Below are 21,121 nucleotides of genomic sequence, written 5' to 3' on the forward strand. Positions count from 1 at the left end.
AGAACATTAACCTGTAAAATATTATGTATTGTTATGGGTCAGTCTATATGTAAACAATGACTTATTCACGCTATGCATTGTCTACTCAAATCACATTTGCACTACTTATTCTGCGCTTCAGCTTCACAACTTTTCCTTTTAACAAAGTATTTTTGAATGATAGTGTTGATACTTTCATTCAGTTAAAGAATGTAAATACCTTCAGTAGTGAATCCTCTCTTTTGAAAGGCTGAAATCTCCAAATATTTTGAGTGAACTGACCTTAAACCGTTCTGATCTGAGATTAAAGTATTTGCAGGATGTTCTTTGGACTAATCTATTAATCAGATGGGGGGGGATCTCAGCTCAATATAAAATATGCCAGCATAAGAGACTGTTTACATTCAGTATGATGTACATGCACTTCATCTGAAGGCTGCGGCTAATGATTGTTTTCATTACTGATTCATTTGCACGTTATCAAATCTTTTGGTTGAGTGACATGACTGAAACAGTTATCAAAGTAGTTGAATATTATCTTTTTTTTTCAAATTTATTTACAAATAATCCATCATGTACTTTTACTTACATTTTGTTTTAATCCTCATGTACTGTAATGTGGATTTCTGAATGCAGTAACTGAATACTGAATGCAGTACACTGCTAATTAAACAAGAATAGTATACAGGACATTATTCAGCAGCTCTAATAGAATAGAATAAAGAATACAGATACGATAAAGAATAAGAATAAAATAACTTAGGCTAGCAATAATATTAAGGATACAGTGACAAAATCTGCATAAAATGATAAGGAGACATAAAGGTAATAACATTTACAGGCCATGCAAACAACTGTAGAGACAAACAGACAAAAATAAATAAATAAAAACAGTACATAATATCATAGAAAAATAAGTACATAAACACATAGGTCAAAAAAACTGAAAAAAGTAAGTAAATACTATTTTTATGTTGAAGAAACCAAAAATCAAACAAAATATATAGTACATACACTATATCGACCTACATCTATTTAAACAATTGAAATGAAAAGAAAAATAGGGGTTTTCGTTTTAAATAATCATACAGAGGTTTTAAATCATTTATAAATGTCTAATGTTTTCATAGCTTTTTGGTAGCTAAGCTAAGTTAGCGTCACTGTGCGTAGCGTCTATACGTCACGGATCTACAAACGTGCTACACACAGCGTCGGCGCGCACGTACGCACGCACGCACGCACGTACGTATTCTCTCCGCTCCGTATTATTGAAACCAGCCACCATGGGGAGTTAAGGGCAAGACGACGGGTTTATTTTCGTTAATATTTAATATTAAAAAAAAGCTATCCACATGCTGCGTTTCGGAGCACACAGTTCGCGCCAGTATCCCCAATGCAGCGGATCAAGGGGATCGGGCTTTCAGAGACGGTAGGACGGACACTTTTGTTGGGAAAACACGGAACGTTAACACACCTTAGCTAAAGCCAGCTAGCTCGGCTCGGCAGTTAGCGAGCGAGCTAACCCCAAACTAGCCGAGCAGTGCAGCCAGCCAGCAGCAGAGAGTGGTGCTGGTGGTGGTGGTGGAGGGGGGGTATAGTGGTGGTGGTGGTGGAGAAAACGTGCCCTCGCTTTCTTGTTTTGTTTGTTTGATTGATTTATCGATGTGAAATCGCGCGGATCAGTTCGCGTTTAGCAGTTGGAAAAGTTTGGCGTCGCTTCTTGTGCTAGTTTGCGCCGCACGGATAATAATAAATGTGTCCAAAGTACGTTACTAGCGGCGGCGACGGCGGTGGTGGTGGTGTGGAGGTGTTTTGCATGCAGGCCCGTCTTGTGTGGTTGGTTGGTTGGTTGGTTGGTTGGTTGTAGAGTTTGTTTCTGTACCCATCCCCCCACCGTCTTTGCAGGCCAAGATGAATGAGATTCTCACTTTAAAGGCACTGGCATTGGTGTCGGTGGTGGGCATTGCTACGAGGCTCAGCTAGCTGTCTTTAGCATGGTGCTATTATTTTGTCGGTTGGTTTAGTAAAAGAAAAAAAAGAAAGAAAGAAAGAAAAAAAAAATCTGGATTAGTGTGAGTTTTGGTTTGCACAGTGTCTGGCTTTTTTAAAAACACTGTTAAACTGACGACAAAAAAAAACTTGCATCCATAATATGATGTTATTGTTATTGTCCGGTGTCTCGAGTGGTGTTTGTTCATTGATGGTAAAGATACTATTGATTTTTAAGACCTTAACTTACACACATTTGGTAGCTTTCTTGCATTGCAGAGTTAATAAACATTATTTTTTTCTTTTGTGATTAGACCCCCCCCCCCCCTCAATCTCATCCACACATATCTCCTGTGCTGTGCAGTTTCATTTATCTGGGTTTCACATCTCATTTTCTGACTGTAGTGCTGCTGCATGTGTGTGTAGATGTGTGTCAGTGATCTGACACAGAGAGAAGCCAGAGATGAGTCAGTCGTTTTTTCATCATCTTAGTGATAGTGTTTTTATTTCCTTTGTGCAGCCTCCCACTGCTGCAAAAGATCTAACCGCTTTTCTTTTCTTGTGTCTTTTCCATCACAGGGTGAATTGTTTGCCAGCAGAGTCGTTGCTCGAGGCGAAGATCTGACCGCTGCCTTGTGCAATCAGAGACATGAGTGTTGTCAGAGAATTACATGGGATCGGGTACAGGGGCGGCGGCGGCGGCGGCGGGGTCGTGGCCTCTCTGAGCGGCGGCCCTACCCACTTCACTGAGGATGCCCCGCGGCCCCCGGTTCCTGGCGAGGAGGGCTCCGACGTGGATCCCCCGGTCCAGTCGGCCAACACCCGTCCAAACGCCCTCTCCCAAACCCTGGGCTACCCGCCGTCGACCTCGTTATCGAAAATGGGGGATCCGTCGAGCTACACGCCCTCCTCGTCGTCTGCGACCCCGCGTCGCCCCGATCTGGACTTGGGGTACGAACCCGAGGGCTCGGCGTCTCCGACTCCACCTTACCTGAAGTGGGCCGAGTCGCTCCACTCGCTCCTGGACGACCAGGAAGGCATCCAGCTGTTCCGAAACTTCCTGTGCCAGGAAGGGTGTGCGGACCTGCTGGACTTCTGGTTCGCCTGCTCGGGGTTCAGGAAGACGAGCCAGGAGAAGAGGGGCAAGCTGGCCAAGGCCATCTACAGGAAGTACATAGTCGACGGAAGCGGGATTGTCTCCAGGCAGATCAAAGCGGCCACCAAGAGCTTCATCAGAGACTGTGTGGGACGGCCGCATCCAGACCCCGCCATGTTCGAACAGGTATGTATTGTAAAGACGCCGATTTCACGCTTGTAAAGAGTCCTCGTGCACGTTGGAGACACAGAGAGGATGTCAGCGATTTTGCACAGACTGTATTCTGTCCATCTTGGTTCTTTTAATAATATCAGACCAAGCCAGACCAAATGTTTGAAAGTTCAAACTGTGAAGGCGAAGCAGCGTTTCTGTGCAGACTGGCAAGAACACAGCCACTTAATCTGAATATTCATATCATATTTTTTTTACACCCAACAAGTTCTGCCGTCTGTGTTGTTGATGGCAGAGAACATCATGTTTCTTCCCTCACAGCTTTAATCACTTCTCCTCAGTGCACATTTGTTTAAATGCACATAAATCCACCATAGTACAGTTATATATCTGTTTATCTATTATATTAAAGGGATAGTTCACCCAAAATTCAAATTGCACTCATTATCTACTCACCCTCATGTCGACTAAGGGCTGGGAGGAGTCCTCCGTGGCTTCTCTGAGTTACAGGGGGTCTCGGTGTAGCAGTGCATGTCCATATAACGGTTGCAAATGGATACCAACTGTCTTCGTAACAAAAAGACACACCAAAAAACATCTAAATACCTCCATGCTGCTCGTATGTAATGTCTGTCCCTGAAATGTGAAATTGTCCCGAAAAAAATTAAATAACTCTATATTTCAAGCTTGTTTGTAGCAGAAGCTCCTCTTCCTGGTCCGTCCAAATCTCGCGCAATTTGCGCCGGCATTGGTGCGATTACTGACTCCGGCGCAAATCGTGCAAATTTTGGATGAACTATCCCTTTAAGCAGAAGATTTAGGGGGTACGCAGCATCAATTGACTCACAAAGCAAATATTCACATTTCTCTCATTATTCACCTTTTCATTCATGATCCTCGAACACTGTCCTGCCACTGGTAATGAGTCTTTGAGTTGCTTCTTCCATGTTTCACCCGTGTTAAAAGAAAAATAGCAAATTTACTGGTTGCACATGCGCAAGTAGATGGAAAATTTACTTGCACCGTCTCAAAATGCCGCTATTTAGAGTCAGTCTGGAGCCCTGTTACTTCAACATTTCGTGAACTTGAAAGCCACATCTGCTTCCATTGTAACTGATGCAAACCAGACTTTGCAGAGGTTTGAATTAATTGAAAATCAGGCCTAATCTAATTTCAGCCTAGTCCAGACTATATGTGTTCATTTCATAATGAGAATGTACGGCATTAGTTAGAGAAAATCATTTATTTTGCAGCGCAGGATAAATGTTGTGAAACTGTTGTTGCCCGTCAAAGACGTGTCGACTCGACAACACGCAGCGCCGCTCCGCTGGAGAGATAATTTTAGGGGCAGGAACCTGCGGCCTTGGATCTAAAACTGGACCTGCAGTCAAAACAAAGTCGTTGTACCTGAGCACCTCGGCAAGATTTTCTCAGCTTCTCAGTCGTGTTGCCGTGGTTGTAAAAAGGTTGTAAGATAAGATAAGATGAGATATGCCTTTATTTATCACACAATGGGGAAATTCACACTGTTGACAGCAGCAGTACACACATACAGAGCGCACAAAAAGAGCACTAAGTCTAAGAGTAAAATAGAATAAAAAATATAGATACAAAACGAAGTATACATACATACAGCTATCAGTTGAGAATGTACATATACACACTACAGACAGTGCAAATGCAGATAAATATAAAAACAGTGCAGAATTTCTTAAGTAGTGTTTTTAAAATACTGGATACTGTTGTCAATCTGCATGTGTCGCCTTCAAAAGTACAGATGAATGTTTTCTTGTGTGTTTCTTTTCCCACGTTGGCAGCCAAACCACAAAAAAAAGAGACCAAATTCAGTTTTAGTTTCGTGTTTTTTTGGCTCACCCACCTGTACCCTCTGTCAACCTCCGGTCCTTTTGATGCTTTGTCTTCTGATATGACGTGTTGTGTTTTTTTTTTAGTCTTACGGTTCAGACCCACATAAAAGTGTAAAGGCTGCTATCAAAGGTCTCATCAGCAGAGTCCGACTGCAGCGCTTCACACTTCATCATCTCTGCAGAACAAAATGACACAGAATGAGGCGACGTAATAATTACCATAATAAACCAAAGGAAGCTGGTTTTCAGTTTTAGTTGTACTCCACAATCTCTCTCTCTCTCTCTCTCTTTAGTTGTCTTTTCTAATTCTGTTTCCCCCGCAGGATGTTCAAATGTCAATACATTGAATTCCTAATTAAAACACACCAGCGCCTTAAGACGAGGCGAAGGGTTGCAAAAGCGCGTCGAGCAGTGAGTGCACGTTGACCCTCCTCTCCTCTACGCCGCGCTGGGTGTTAAAGTAGCTGCGTAGTCGGTTACATAAACGCGGGTTTACCTCGGTTCACTGTGTTGCTCTCTAATTGGTAACAGTTTGCTTATGTGATTATTGTGGTGGCTTGTGTTTGCACTTAAATGTAAAAAAAAAATCCAGAGCGGCGTGAAGAGCAGGAAGGGTCACAACCTTTAACACACTTAGTTCATGACGGGTTTGTCCGCCGCAATTAAATCACGGAGTGTGCCTGCGTGATTTAATTGTGCGCTGATGATGTTATAGGGTAAAGATGTGGAGTGATTGTTACATATTTGGGCGTCATGTGAACACTGTGTGTGAAGGAAAAAGAGAATATCCGCACACTGGATTCAGGTTCCCATATGTTTACTGGGTAAATGCAACGTTTCGACCTTAATCCAGTGTGCGGATATTCTCTTTTTCCTATTTCTCTGACCCTACGACTATCCGGTACCTGGCCTAAAATAGGACTGGATGTTCGCACACCTACTCTGTTTTTCTGTGTTTTTATTATAACCTTTATTTAAACTAGGAAATATATTGAGGAGCAACCTCATTTACAATATAACCGAGACATTTGAGGATAAGACAAAACACAAAGCGTTTGAAACATACATAAGCATATCCGAAATACCAAAAAGTGAAAGTGACAAAGATAAATTGAAAACAGAGAAGTCTCGTTAAAAACAGGAGCAGTTGGAGGTAAAATAAGATGCAGTTTTGGATATAAATTGTCCTAATGATAAAAGTGTGGTAAGTTTCAGGTGGTTTTGCAGAGTGTTGCAGGTTGCAGGTGCATGGGAAGAAAAACTGGACTTTCCAAATTCAGTGTTAACAGTGTTTGTCTGTGTGTGTGTGTGTGTTTGTTCCAGGCCCAGACGGAGATCCAGGCCATGATGGAGGAGAACACCTACCCTTTGTTCCTGAAGTCGGACCTGTACCTGGAGTACACACGGACGGGAGGAGAGAGCCCCAAACCCAACCCCAGCGACCAGAGCCCCTCGTCGGGCGCAGCCAAGCCGGTGCCGGGTTACTTACCCACGCTGGCCGAGGACGAGGAGTGGAGGTGAGACGATGCCTGAAGATTTAATGTAAAAACCAGCACGTTATGACAGATGCACTTTAATGAATCTCAACAGCACTTTACGACACTTATTGTCGATTAAATGCACTTTAATATTTAATACTGCCATTGGAAATTAGCTTTAGAGCTAAATCTGACTGTAAATCTTTACTATACATTTTGTATGTTCATGAATGTGCAGAGTCCCGTTACAAATAAATGAAATGAAATGTCGCTTATTCCGACGCCGACAAATTACTGGTGAGATAATTAAATCGTATTCTATCTGATGATCTCAGGTGTGGGGGAGGAGGAGCGCAGGAGGCGGAGGAGGAGAAGGATGAGGAGGAGTGCGGAGACACACCAGCTAGTCGGCTGACTCACAGCCTGCTGATGCACACGGCGCCCCAGAGAGCCACGCCCAGCAGGAGGAGGCAGGACAGCAGGGAGTACAGGTGTGTGTGTATATGTTCACCCTTCGGGGTCGTTCAATAGAGTAACTACAAATACATTTTGTTGTAATGTATTGAAATGTTCACAAGGACTTTCATAAATTCCTACAATGTTGCAGCGCTGCCGCCTTTGCAGGTTAAAAGTTAATGACAGCGTCTTGTTCACAATAATTCAATCTAATGTCAATATAGACCCAATCATAATGCTCATCATATATTAATAAAAAGTCATGTGCCCAGGCCCCCCAAAAAGAAGACATTGTAACAGTAAAATCATTCTATATATCCTTATTCCTAATTATTCAAGCAAACAATTCACACATGCAATCATATTCGGATAATTCACAAGTCAGTTTATTAAAACACGAAATATCTTGGCCTCAGTGCAAATTAACAATCTGGGATAAACCCAAAAAACTCTTCTTTGCCACCCCACTAAAGCCACAGCGGTGTCGGTGCTGGCTGCCATGCTGACTGGTAGTGATCGATGTCAGACACGTGCCAAGGCTGTAACCCCCCCGCCCCCTCCTTGGCAATTTCATCGTGTATTGGCAATCTCGAGCAATGATAATCCACAATATGAAATTTAGAGGCAATCCCCTAGTGTGTGTGTGTGTGTGTGTGTTGATAACAGGTTACAGGTAATTTCCTGTAACTCAGAGTGATGACTTTTTAATATTTTTGTTTATTTTATGTTACTTTTGACACAGTTTAAAGGAAATTACGTCAATATTTGTCATTGCATGAACAGTTTATTTTCATACATGTCAAATATACCAGTGCAGTGGAGTTGTCACATTTTACCGTAGTAGTGGAGCAAGTAGATTAAATCTATTGAATACAACAAAAACATCTGTACATCGACGTCTGCTGATAATTCAGCCTTCACACTGGTTGACTCATTGCATCAATTTCAAGCTATATTGTTTTGTCCTGAATGAAACTACATTGAGATTACATATCTAAGTTGTTAAAATCATTATTCTGTTTATTTTAAATGGCTAAAAGTGACAAGAAATTAAAGCTGCAGACTCAGAAGAAATCAAACATGTACCTAGATCAGCCCTGGATACTGAAATTGTATAAAAAACTCTTAAGTTTTCCTCCAGTTGCCTGTGAGTTAATTGAATGTGTTTATATTTTCCTGTGAGTTCTCCTCATTATAAACCGTGTCCTCCCCCCGTCAGGCCGTGGAGGGAGCCGGTGAACCCGTACTACGCGAACATGGGATATGCTCGCGCTCCAGCCACCAGCGCCAACGACAGTGAGCAGCAGAGCATGTCGAGTGATGCAGACACACTGTCGCTGACCGACAGCAGTGTGTAAGTACACACACACACACACACAGAGATTAACCACCTCATCACACCTTTAATAATCCAGTCTAAATGTTAATGTAGTTATTAATAAACCAGACACTGTGTCTCGGTTTGTAATGAACGAGCTGTTATGAGATGTGTGTGTTGATGGCTGTTTGTGTGTGTGTGTGCAGAGATGGTATTCCTCCATACAGATACCGGAAGCAGCATCGTAAGGAGATGAATGAAAGTGCCAAAGCCAATGGACGTGTGCCCCTACCTCATATACCTGTGAGTTAAACAGACGCTGTTCATGCTACATGCACACCTTTTGTTGAGCAAAGTGCTGTTATTGCACCCGTAGGAGATAATAAATGCTCATTATAATAATATAAATAAGTTATATTCTCATTATTAGGCCTTATTACAGCGATATTTAATGTTTTTTACCTTGTATTCATCCGATATGTGCTAGAGGTCACAGATTTGGCGTTACAGTGTCAGCAGCAGATGTGTGCAGGAATTTGTGGCCTCTAATTTTTTTTTTTCCTTTTTTTGTCGACGTGTCTCCATGCAGCGCACGTACCGCATGCCAAAGGACATCCACGTACAGCCTGAGAGGTTTGCTGCGGAGCTAATCAGCAGGCTAGAGACGGTTCTCAGAGAGAGAGAGGCTCAGGAAAGACTCGAAGAGAGGCTGAAGAGAGTACGACTGGTGAGTGCACAACAGCACAACATACTGTACGTGCCTCTCATGATGCGATGGGGCGGCAATACCAAAGAGGAGGAAGAAGAGGCTGTAATTCATTCCAGATATTCACACTCGTTGCCTCAGAAAATGCTCTGTGAATTATTACGAGCGAAAGTCACATTGAGAAATTGGACAGTTTATTTCTTCAGTAATGAGAAACTGTGCGTTACGGTTGGCAAATCGGCTCACGGCGAGTTCAGCCGCCGTGCAGGAGGGAGACTCCATGCCGTGCTGGGATTTTATAACCCCGAGATGTGGCCAGGATGTGCACTTCATAGTAATATTTTTCTCTGACGGTGTGGAAATCTCGTGTTTTCACATCACGGATGAGAATCAAAAGCAGGTGTATTGCAAAAGCAGAAACCACAAGCACATGATAAATAACAGTGATGTAAAAAGTCTTAATTCAACTGATCCAGGTTCAGATATAAATATCGAGTATGTAACCTTGGTGTGTTGCAGCCTCGGTCTGAACTCAGACACAAGCTGTAAATGCTCTGTTTTAAAACTAAATGAGCTGTTTAGTAGAAATCTGAGAATCCATATCTGCAGCAGAATAATGAATTATGTCAAAATCCTTTGTTTTTTATTGTTTTTTCTCCCTGAGGTGAAAAAACTCAAGAAAAATTAGTGTGTTTTGTTTTTATATTATATTGTCCTTAAATAACGTAGAGTTAAAATTACAGGCAGAGATTCTTCAGCCAGATTTCACAACAGGCTGTTCATGATGTTCAATGATGTCTCTTATTTCTAGATAAGAAAATGCCAAATACTTTACATTACATAAAGCAAATTTCCGTCGGTAGAATTTCATCATATATAGAAGAAAACATAATATTTCATTAAAAACTGGCGTAATTAATTGAACGGCACCGTCACTAAACTTATGTATTGAATCATGGGTGGGCTGTACAGTATACACATTAGAGTTACAACTAACAACTATTTTCATTATAGCAGGGGGCTTAGGCCTCATTGCCATGCTCCATCCGGCAGGGGGACTGCCAACGGAAATTAGCCTATTGGCTATAATTGGGTGCATTTACATTTTATCTTTTTAAAATGTTCATTAATGTACACTGTCCCTCTCGAACAAATGAAGGAAAAATTAAATGAAATGAAAAAATTAACGATTAATCTGTCGATTATTTAAACAATTAATCGGTTAGTTGTTTGGTCAAAGAAATGTCAATCATTGTTTCCCAAACCACAAGACGACGTCCTCAAATGTCTTGTTTTGTCCACAAACCAAAGAGAGACTCAGTTTATCGTCATAAAGGAACAAAGACACCAGAAATATTCACATTTAAGAAGCTGAAATCAGAGAATTTTGACTTTTTTTTTCTTAAAAAACTACCCGAACTGATTATCAGATTATCAAAATAGCTGATGATTAATCTAATAATTTATTATTGTTCGATTAATCGATTAATTGTTGTGGCTCTAATGCGAATAAAGGTTTAATTTAATTCATACAAACTGTCACAAAATTACTGTTTATCATACTGATACTGAAATTAGCTTGGACACATTTTACATCATTAGTCTCATGTTTTATACAATGTTAAAATAAAACGTTTGTCTCTGTTTGTTCCCAACAGGAAGAAGAGGGGGACGATGCTGACATCTCCATGACAACCTCCATGTCTTCTCATAGCATACCACTCCCCCTCCCCTCGTCGTTCCCACCTCTCTACGGCGCCCGTTATTCAGAGACCACTGCCAACACGGCGACAGTCACCACTTACGGCGGCCTGGTCGCCATGGAGGATTCCCACGACGACGACCCGGAGTCTATTTTGGACGAGCACGTGTCGCGCGTGATGAAGACGCCGGGCTGCCAGTCGCCGGGGGCAACCAACAGCACCTTAGGAGGAGGAGCAGGAGGAGCAGGGGGCCGACACACTCCTCCCAAATCGTCGCGCTCACCCGACGGCGGGACCGGACCGCCTCACTACCCCCCGCACCGAGGGGCGGGGCACAGTCTGCCCGCTGCTGGGGTCAAAGGTAAGAGGAGGAAGAGGAGGAGGAGGAGGAGGAGGAGGAGGAGGAGGAGGAGGAGGAGGAGGAGGAGAGAGCAGGGATGCAAACAGCGCGCCGAAAAGCGAAACTCGCTTTTTTCATGACCAATTAGGTGACTTGTGTGAATCGTTGAGATCCGAAGAGTTTTTGTTTTGGGAGGGGGGGGGGGTCTCAGCGATCAGCTGGGGTCAGTAAATGTTTTTCTAACAGGCTGACAGTGACAATCACGTGAAACTGAGGCAAACTCATTCATGGTTGTCTCTGATTATACTGATAACAGCCTACCTCCAATGTAGACGCGCGACATGCTCGCTCATTAAAGCGGCGCGTATCCGCGTGCATTCGGTGCAACGGCGACGCCGTTTTCCCCCCTGCATGTCTGTGGAGCTGTGCGCCGCGGACATGCACGGTTCCCTACGTTGCTGTGTCAGGCAGGTGTTTCCACGGAGCTCTGCCCCGTTTCAGAGGTGAAGGAAGCCCTGAGTGGAAAGACGTCGCCTCCGCGATGTAGAATGTGTTCAATTAAGGTGAAAATTTTATTATATAGGCCTATATGCCCATTACACACTGAATGAAACATCCCATGTCTTTATTTATTCAGTTTATTTTAATAGTAATAATTATGAGTAACATTCAGTGAAGACCTAAAAATCAGTATCTCCAAAATGGAAATATTGCAAAGGATTTTTTTTTTTTAATCGACTTTTCCGTGATATTGTAATGTACCCCCCCCCCCGGGAAATTCCTCTCTTTTTTGGTCCTTACCCGTTTGCATCCCTGAGAGAGGGAGGGAGGGAGGGGGAGGCGGCTGAGTCTGAACCCTCAACCCCCCCAGTAGCGCACGACGAGCATCAACACACCTGACCTTGTTGCTGTCTGTGTAAAGTTACATCAGTTACATATCACTGTTTGACCATAACTCTCTCTCTTTACATATAAAGTAAATTCTCCGGCTTTTATTCGCTTCAACTGACCCAGTTTATATCAGAGACAGGCGTCTACATGGGGCAGGCTTTTATTTAAGTTTGAACAAATGTTATGCTCAGCAAAGATGAAAATACTGTCAAATGGTTCTGTTGTTACTTTTTAAAAGAGTAAGAATAGAAGGAAAGAGACCGATCCAGAGCAGCATTCATTTAGAAGTTTTAATTAGCACTGATTAAATGGATAGTTCAACATGCACATTCACCACGCTATGAGTTAATAACAGAACGTTACGAGACAGAGTTGTTTTAGAGGTAAATTCATGCACGTTCCTGTTCAGGGGCAGTTTTTCAGCAACAGTCTCTGTATTTGCCTCTAAAACAACTCTGTCTGGTAACGTTCTGTTATTATCTCATAGCGTGGTGAATGTGCAGGTCGCAACTTGTCCACCAGAGCGTTTTGGAGTTGTTGGATTGTGTATTTGATGAGTTTGATGAGGGAAACCAAGAAATCCCATTAGCCTCCGTAGCGTAGCTCTGAGCAGCTCGTGGCTCTGCTCCGCCGTTCTAAAAATAGCTTGCACCGACAATTAAAGGAAACGAACCTACTCCTAAAACTATAGGGATTATGGCAATGGGCCAATTTGCCAAAATGTTGAACTATCCCTTTAATTTTCAGGCCGGTTGAGAACTGAAGCAGCTTAGAAAGTGCTCAAACAGGCGATCGTGGGCTTTTAGAGGTTTTGTACACTCACAAGAACTTGGCTGAAAATAGAAACAGACCCGGCTTCTAATTGAGAAACGACTTTTATTTGCTCAGACCCGTTAGACCCAGTACAGGAGACCGGAGTCTATTTGAGACTCTGCTTTTATTTGAGAATTTGTGGTAATCATAATATTATATTATCACACATTGTCACAATTAACAAAATATATAGCTGAAAATGTTCTTGGCGAATGTCACACAAACAGATGGAAGTTGCACATTCGCTCCAGTGTCTATTTACAGCAGCAGCACGGGGCCTAATGAAGAAACATGTCACACTGTGAAAGCAACAGTGTGTCTCAGCAGAACAGGCACACACACACACCAACTACTCGTTAGTGGGATCAATTAATTATATTGGTCCTGTAATGCAGTTTTGTTGACTAAATGAAAACGATGGAGTATCACCTGTTTTTGCCTTCGAGGTAGAGAAACACAAATTGGCTTTAAAGAGCTAATATGAAACACGAGTCACAGTGAGCTGTCGTTGGAGAGATCTGGGTTTTTTAGGTGTTGGAGTAATGTGTTAGTTGAATCCGCGGTGGCAGTCTGGGTTCACATGCTTCCTGGAAAACCTGGAAAATCATTGATTGATTTTCCAGTCATAGAAAACTCATGGAAAATGAGGAAAAGTCAAATGTCCTGGAAAAGCTTGAGTTGTCCTGGGAAATGTTTTATCTCATCGTGACATCGGCTACCAGAGCTCTGTCTGTTTGACTTTGAGGTGATGAGTGTTTTCAGTGTTGGACCACGGGCACAGAGCTGCAGTGGCCTGGTTTAAAAACAAAAACAACATGTTTGCTTTGTTTTATGGTAAATGTGTCATAATTTCTAAGCATGTAAGAGATAATTTCATGAATTAGAGCCACTGCACATCTTTAAATCAGACTTCTGGGTGTGAGAGAGGAATAAACGGATAAATGGACAAAATAAGGAACAAGTGACAACTGTCAAAAAGAGCACTTCTCCAAAGCATGACAGAACAGGGGATGTATTAGTGTTTGGTGACGATATAAGGCTGGGAGATGGGCGCAAATTATTTTATCACGATATATTTTTCCATATTGATCAGTTCTTGATATTTATTATGATCTGTATTTTTTGCTGATGCTGCCAGTTCGAGGAGCATTGTTGTCTTTTTTCTCACATGTACATAACATGAACACGAGGCTCTAGTCTTTCTATTTATTTGAACAAGTTGTTGATGAATATTTAGCTTTTTACTCAGTTTACAGTTTTATTGTCCTGACTCGTTAACGACGAGCAGCCTTCACGGTGATCTGCAGGTTATTGTTTCACTTCACCGCTCTGACACGATGCTCTGTGTGTGTGCGTGCGTAGAGCTCCACACCACACACACTGTAAACCTTCATCTACGGTAGCCTTAGCGCATGGTCTTCACGTTGTAGATGAGCCAACACATGAGACGCGTTACCGCAGAATAAACATCACGAGCAGCTCCGTGTTTTCACAGTCAGAGTTTTCTCCTCAACTTTTCTAACCATCGCATCACCCGGTCGCTCTGACACCACACTGCCAGGCTTCTTGTCATAACGACCCGAGACAGACGACTTTTACTTAATCTTTAGCTGCAGCTGCTCAAACAACAAACCATACAGGCTTATGACAGGAGGTGTATCAGATGGCAGAGTGACAGGCTGCTGTCGCACTTATTCCTGAGGAAATGTGACCATAGCAGATAATAGAAATCAATCTAAAATGTATTGCGATCTCAAATGGAGATCGTCTCATTGCCGAGCCCTGGTGTGATAACATGTCTGTCAGACTGTAGCAGCTAAAAAAAATGTCCTGCATAATGATTTTTCAAGAAAAGTGCTTTTGTGTGAACGTGTCGCTAACGGATCTCCGTCTGGTGTGGTGGCAGGTATGCATCACCACAAGCAGCTGTACCACCACAGAGGACGAGAGGGACAGGAGGAGGCGGGCTCTAGGTCTCAGCCCAACTTCCTGTGGAACGGGGGAGACCCGGCCGGCCAGTATCCAGGGAGAACGCGTAACTACGCCGACGGGGCCGGAGCCAGCACGCTGGAGGGGATGGGCTACAGGTAAGAGACGGAGAGAGAGTGCGTTCGTAACGTTTGTGTCGCTGAAACATTTTATACGAGCTGTGTGTTACTCAGATGACTCCAAGTTTGTTTCTGTGTGTCGTCTGTCTGTTCTGCAGTAGTAAAGGCAGCACGCTGTCACGGCGAGGCTGTAAGAAGACCTCGGAGACGTCGGGTAAAGGAGAGGAGCCTGGCCGCGGCGTGGAGACCCAGGTGCAGCTGGAGGATCTGGAGAGAAACCAGAAGATCCTGCAGTGGATGATGGACGGAGACAGACAGAGGAAGGGCTCCCACGGGTGAGTCCAGTGACAACTGACAGTTTTGAAAGTGAAGAACTGAATGTTTAGTCTTTTTTAAAAAGATAATATATAGTTAAATTATTTCATGAATGGCGTGATTATTTTACCCTGTCAAAATCAGTGTGTTTACATGAACAGCTAAGAATTGGGCGTCCCGTGGCAGTTCTGCCCTTGTCCCAGTTCACATGCAGCAGGTTCTCCTCAACATAGGTGGCGTCGTGGTGATATGCGTCGTTTCAGCGGGTTCATACAGACTCCTTTTTCTGGACTACTTTTTTTTTTTTTAAGTATATTTTTTGGCTTTTCATGCCTTTATTAGATAGGACAGTTCAGAGTGTGACAGGAAATGGGAGGCAGAGAGGAGGGGAATGACACGCAGGACAGGGCCGTCCGACGCGGGACTCGAACCGGGGCCGCCTGCAGTGAGGGCTATAGCCTCTACACATGGGGCGGGTGCTCCACCAACTGAGCAAAACACCGCCCCGTGGACTACTTTTTTGTCACCCAGTAAATAACTGGATATACTGTAAATAACTTCCCAACCGGTCGGGGCTGAAGATTTATACAAAAGACTCTGGTTGGGACGGTCCACGGGCCTTTTTCCAATAAAACACATTTTCTTGCTGGTTGCACTTCATGAAATGCACTTAATCGGTCCCGACCCATCATCCCAGGCGCTATTTTATAAATCTATCTATCTGTCTGTCTGTCGATCGTTCTATCGATCGTTCTATCTATCGTTGTATCGTTCTGTTTGGCCGGGTTCAGTCCGGCTTCTATGCTTCACTTTGTGCGTCTCTACTGTTGTGACACATGGGCACATGCATTGTCTGGTTTCAGTGAGATTAAGGCATCTTCATGAAGAAGAAAACTGTTTTCCAATCACATCATCTGGATGTTTTAGTTGGATCTGGAGAAGTCCAGTCGGACTTAGTCGGATTAAAGCAGATATCATCGGCACGGCCGTTTCGGCTAATGCTGTGTTCAAGGCAGGCTTTTGAAACCGTAAGTTACAGCTTCAAGTCACAACTACGACTTGGTAGCGTTCCAGGTAACCCGTAGCTCGTGTTTTTACCGTCCTGTTGTCTGTGAAAGTTCCCTATAACGGCCACTCGTAACTTCCGACCCGTGAACTCGTACCAGATCGAACTGGTATGACTTCACAGGAAGGAAAAACACAAAGTACGAGTTTCCTTGAACGCACCATGAGTTAGCAGCCCCCGCCCTTGTCAGGCATCAATTGGTCCTCGTGCTACGTCACCACATTCACGCGCATCCCTTGGCTGCACACACAGCCCTTCATGCCGTTCTCTCCCCTCATTGGATAACACTTGTATCCCACAAGGAAAATTTTCTCCTCGGGTTACAGCAGAGCAGAGTGACGGAGAGACTCGTGTTTAGGCTGAAATACTTCATGTAAGTGATTGCTGACGGAAAATAGGACTATTTAGGACTTATATTAACAAAAACATTCCACTGATATCTGCTTTAACGCGTTTACATGCACTTTAGTCGCCTGGTTATACTCGGAGTAATTTAAGGACATACTTTGTTTTTCATGTAAACGTACTGACTGACACATTACAAGTCGAGCGTTCACTTTTCTTTCTGTTGTGTTTGCCTCCACCTGAGGGAAATCTCTTGTTCTTTAGCTGCTAAATGTGTGTCCATGATCACTAACTTGTCTGCCAAAATGCATATTTTAGCTCTGTCTTATCATGAAGATAATATTCATGCACAGTGTCAAGCCCACCGTGGGTTCAAGTGAAGTCAAATGAATCCAGCTGCATAACAAATGTATGTAAATGCTTTGTTTTATTGATTATTTGAGGAGCAATAAATCAGCCTGAGGTCAGTAGGTTCAGTGCTTTTGTCTGTATATATTTAGTTAAATCCTTTGACACTCATCCTCTCTCTCTCTGCGTGTGGTCGTTCCAGCGGCAGCACCAGCAGCTCCAGGAGAACGGGAACCAGCAGCGAGTCGCCGCGTCCCACCTCGGTGGAGCGGCCCGGCGCCGTGCACCCCTGGGTCTCCGCCCAGCTGCGCAACAACCCCTCGTCGGTGTCCACCGCCATCCCCGGCTCGTCGTCCACCCAGGTCCAGCCCTCGCACCCGTTCATCCAGGACCCGGCCATGCCCCCCAACCCGGCTCCCAACCCCCTCACCCAGCTGGAGGAGGCTAGGAGGAGGCTGGAGGAGGAGAGGAGGAGGAATGCACTACAGCAGGCCAAGCAGAGGTGAGACGGCGGGTCAGAGTTCATGTATACAGAATAACGTTAGATGTATTCACAAGTTACTTCCAATCTGTTTCCAAACTGTATTTCAGTTCACTTCTCAGATTCATACTTTCAACACTAGGTCAGCAAATAATCTTCATCCCACTTTTTTCAAATCTACTTTCTCCCAGTTCTCAATTAGATTTAGAGGTCCGCACTTTTGGAATTCATTACCAATTCACCTTAGAAACTGCACAAGCATAAATTCATTTAAGAAACAAATAATTCACTTTCTATTGGCCCAGTTGAGCAATGCATAATCCACATATTTTCTTTACATCACCACACAATATTGCTTCTCTCTCTCTCTCTCTTCTAATTGTTTTATGTTGTTCTTCACATTACTGTAAATTAAATTTATGTTGAATGTTTGAATGAGGACCACTTGACAAGCCCTTAGGGTTTTTTTTTTGGTTTCTTCTGCACATTTGCTTTATCTACTGTATACTTTGTATGTTTATTGTTGTTATTCCACTTTTTAATATGCTGTTTTGTATATCTTCCATGTGCTAATCAAATACAATGCACAGCAGCAGAACATTTCGGTGGCCTTTGCCTGGGGCTGTTTGTGTGTATATGTTCCTGCTTTGACAATGGATCTCCTTTTCATTCAGGCATAAGTCTGGAAAGCGCCAAGTGTGTGAGAACATGACGGTGGCTTACTACTTCTGTGGAGAGCCGATCCCGTACAGAACGTCAGTCAAAGGCCGTGTGGTGACTTTGGGCCAGTTCAAGGAGCTGCTTACCAAAAAGGGCCACTACAGGTGAGAACAGCTGATGCACTGATATGAAAACTAACTAATCTACTGGTTCGTTAGATAAGAATTATAATGTAAACAGAAAGGGACGCTGTATATTTGTAAGTGCGTCCACATCAGAGTGACAGGAGGTACAGTACTGCAAAACCATTAAGCAAATTAAATATGTGCTTGTAGTCACAGAGTTACTCAGTGTGGCTCTTAAACAGACATAATAATATAACACATAATAATGATTATGTTGGCAGGTATTGAAATAAGAAGCACAATTTCAGTTTGAATGGTAATTTTTTAATTTAATTTGGACAAAAAAAATCATAAATATTAATAAGATAATGGTTTCAGTTCACTTGTAGGTATTTATTCGTTTATTGGGTGTTTATAGCTTCATTTTATATTTAGGTCTGCAATTTTTTAGATAGATCTGTCTGTTATTTTTCGTTGCTGCAATGAATGACATGCAGATGCTGCTGTAGCAATCATAACTTCCTGTGAAGGATTATTAAAGTATCTATCCATCTTATAATATTGTAATACTGTAATGTTTGTTTTGTTATCTTAACATCTTCAGAATATGATTTATAGGCCAGGACTCTTATAAAAGAAAATAAATCTACTTGTACTTGAAATTTTGTGATTTTGATCATGTTAATCAAAACAAATTGATAAATATTTATAGAAAGGAATACTGAATAATCATTTTGACAAATGAATTTCCCTTTGGGATGAATGAATGAATGAATTATTATCTTATTATTCTTATTCAGCCCTATAATGCATCAAAAATAGAAGTAAACATGACAAATCAACATTTCAATGTGAAAATTGAGTTTGACCCCTCTAGTTAAACTTAGAGGAGCAGATTATCCTATTGATTGTTACTGTAGTTGAGAACTAATGACTTCTCTCTCGTGTGCAGGTTCTACTTCAAGAAGGTGAGCGACGAGTTCGACTGTGGTGTGGTGTTCGAGGAAGTTCGTGACGATGACGCCATCTTGCCCATCTTCGAGGAGAAGATCATCGGGAAGGTGGAGAAGGTTGACTGAAAATCTTTTTTTTTTTTTTTTTGGGAAAACAGGAAGACGGAACAAAAATTAAAAAAAAAAAAAGATTACAAATAAAAACACAAATAACATCATTCGGAAGAGAGGAGATCGGAAGAGAACATTCAGGTCGGATTGGAGAAAAATGAAACGACAGAAAGTAGAAAGATGGACGGAGCGGGGGAGTGACGGAGGAGGGGGAGGTTTTGCGCTGCATGGTAGAAGCTCAAGTATTAAAAGGAGGTGGTTGTTGTTTTTTTTAAACGGAATATCTGGACGTCTGCGTCGGCTCCTGGATCAAACCCACATCAAGCGAAGAAGCTCGGCCAGAGGAAACGAAGAGGGGAGGGGGGGAGGGGAGGGAGGGAACATAAATTATTTCACCTGTCTTGTCTCCACTGTGGATATCGGAGGAGGAAAGCTGTTTAAAACCTGATGTCTGACCAGTCTTCCACTTCCACTGCGATGGATGGGAAAAGGGTGAGGGGGGGGTGAGGGGGGACTGCTGGAGGAGGAGGAGGAGGAGGAGGAGGAGGAGAGGATAAAAAGTAGTCTTCCACTTCTGCTTCGGAGGAGCCTGTCCTCCGCAGACCATAACGATGCTGCTACATTACCACGGAAACTCTTCAATCGGTGCTCGGGACAGTCAAGAAAGCAGTTTTTTTTTTTGTTTCGTTTTTTGTTTTGTTTCCATTCGGGAGTCGTCTCGCTGCCTTTTGCTGTCTCTGTTCCTCATCAGCTGGTGACAAAGGGGAGAGGACAGAGGTTTTTTTGGGGGGGAGGGGGGAGGAGAAGGGGGGGGAGTGGAACTTTTTTCGCCTGCTTCTCCTCTCACTGACTTCATAGCCTCAAAAAAAGAAAAAAAAACGGAGAAACTTTCTCACCCTTGATTCCTAGATGTCATGTAGTGATCTTCTCTCACATCAACATGTTCAGACAACAGTTCTCTACATAACTTGTTTACCAAAGCTACATATTTTTGATAAGACAAGTATCCCCCTAGCTACTTGTTTTCATTTTATTTGAATTGTGTATGTACAAGGCAGGTACTGTTACTTACTAATGCAGCCTAATTTCGTCATATCTCAACTTAATTTTTGTATTATTGTGTATGTTTTGAAGCTAGCTCATTAGTCAACGTCAGCGCAGCCATTTTTTGTTTTGTTTTTGTTTTTGTTTCTTTCCTCTAATCCACATCCACGCACCTCAGTTCTGTACTGTTTACCTTTTTTTTTTTTTTTTTTTTTGAGTGTGCAGTTCTGTTGTTCACCTGCGCGATAAGAGTCTCAAACCATAGGGTAACTTTTCATTTCCATCCTCAGAAATCCTCACGGAGAAAAAAAAAGAAAGAAAAGAGGAGTGCACACTAAAGGTGTGTCGTCTTTGCCCAAACGGATCACACACACTGTCCCCTCGCGTTACGTATCTTTCTCTCTCTATATCTCGAGCCTGTGTACAGAACTCGGAGCTCAGTCGAGGTGCCTGCCCGGCCAGTGCCATTAACTATCTATGATGCTTATTCTGAAGCGCGTCGGTGAGTGTGAGAGGCCGTGTCGGTCGTTGTGTGTCTGAACTCAGCCAAAGAGCATAATGTAACCCCCCCTCCCCTCGTGCGCTTACATGCGTGTGTCTGTGCAGTCCCAAGTCTACGAGTATCAAATGTAAATGTGCTTCTTTTTATCTCCTTTTCATCATGAGCAGAAAGGAATCTCTTCCTTCCTCTTGCAGATTCCCCCAAAAATTGAGTTTTTAAAATCTGGAGTTAATCCTAAAGGAGGAGTTTGACAGTTTGAGAAATGTGCTTGTTTGTTTCCTCGCTGAGCTTTTGGGGTGAGGAAATACAGACATA

The 21,121-nt window shown here is 43.0% G+C and overlaps 1 protein-coding gene and 1 long non-coding RNA gene across 2 annotated transcripts; both read left to right on the forward strand.

Annotated features, from left to right (window-relative positions):
* Positions 1–1,224: 1,224 nt before the first annotated feature.
* LOC146992199 (axin-1-like) lies at positions 1,225–19,348 on the forward strand. The gene is made up of 13 exons (XM_085784522.1): positions 1,225–1,408; positions 2,548–3,250; positions 6,427–6,620; positions 6,917–7,072; positions 8,257–8,391; positions 8,562–8,658; positions 8,945–9,082; positions 10,720–11,125; positions 14,715–14,895; positions 15,015–15,191; positions 17,133–17,432; positions 18,086–18,235; positions 19,149–19,348. Exons 2-13 carry the CDS (start codon positions 2,618–2,620, stop codon positions 19,273–19,275), a joined length of 2,694 nt encoding a protein of 897 aa, XP_085640648.1. The 5' UTR covers positions 1,225–1,408; positions 2,548–2,617; the 3' UTR covers positions 19,276–19,348.
* A 308-nt stretch (positions 19,349–19,656) lies between these two features.
* On the forward strand, positions 19,657–19,919 carry LOC146992200 (uncharacterized). Its single transcript, XR_015036301.1, has 2 exons — positions 19,657–19,752; positions 19,790–19,919. It is a non-coding gene; the product is annotated as an uncharacterized LOC146992200 (long non-coding RNA).
* The last annotated feature ends 1,202 nt before the right edge of the window (positions 19,920–21,121 follow it).

This window comes from Trachurus japonicus, chromosome 1 (genome assembly GCF_045865225.1).
Source record: "Trachurus japonicus isolate A0001 chromosome 1, Traja_1.0".
In the NCBI taxonomy this organism is placed as follows: domain Eukaryota; kingdom Metazoa; phylum Chordata; class Actinopteri; order Carangiformes; family Carangidae; genus Trachurus; species Trachurus japonicus.

Excerpts from the sequence above, each read along its gene's own strand:
- LOC146992199 (XM_085784522.1), top strand. The coding sequence starts at position 2,618 with ATGAGTGTTGTCAGAGAATTACATGGGATCGGGTACAGGGGCGGCGGC. Across the intron at positions 8,392-8,561 it reads TCGCTGACCGACAGCAGTGT|AGATGGTATTCCTCCATACA; the intron begins GTAAGTACACAC and ends GTGTGTGTGCAG. Across the intron at positions 14,896-15,014 it reads CTGGAGGGGATGGGCTACAG|TAGTAAAGGCAGCACGCTGT; the intron begins GTAAGAGACGGA and ends TCTGTTCTGCAG.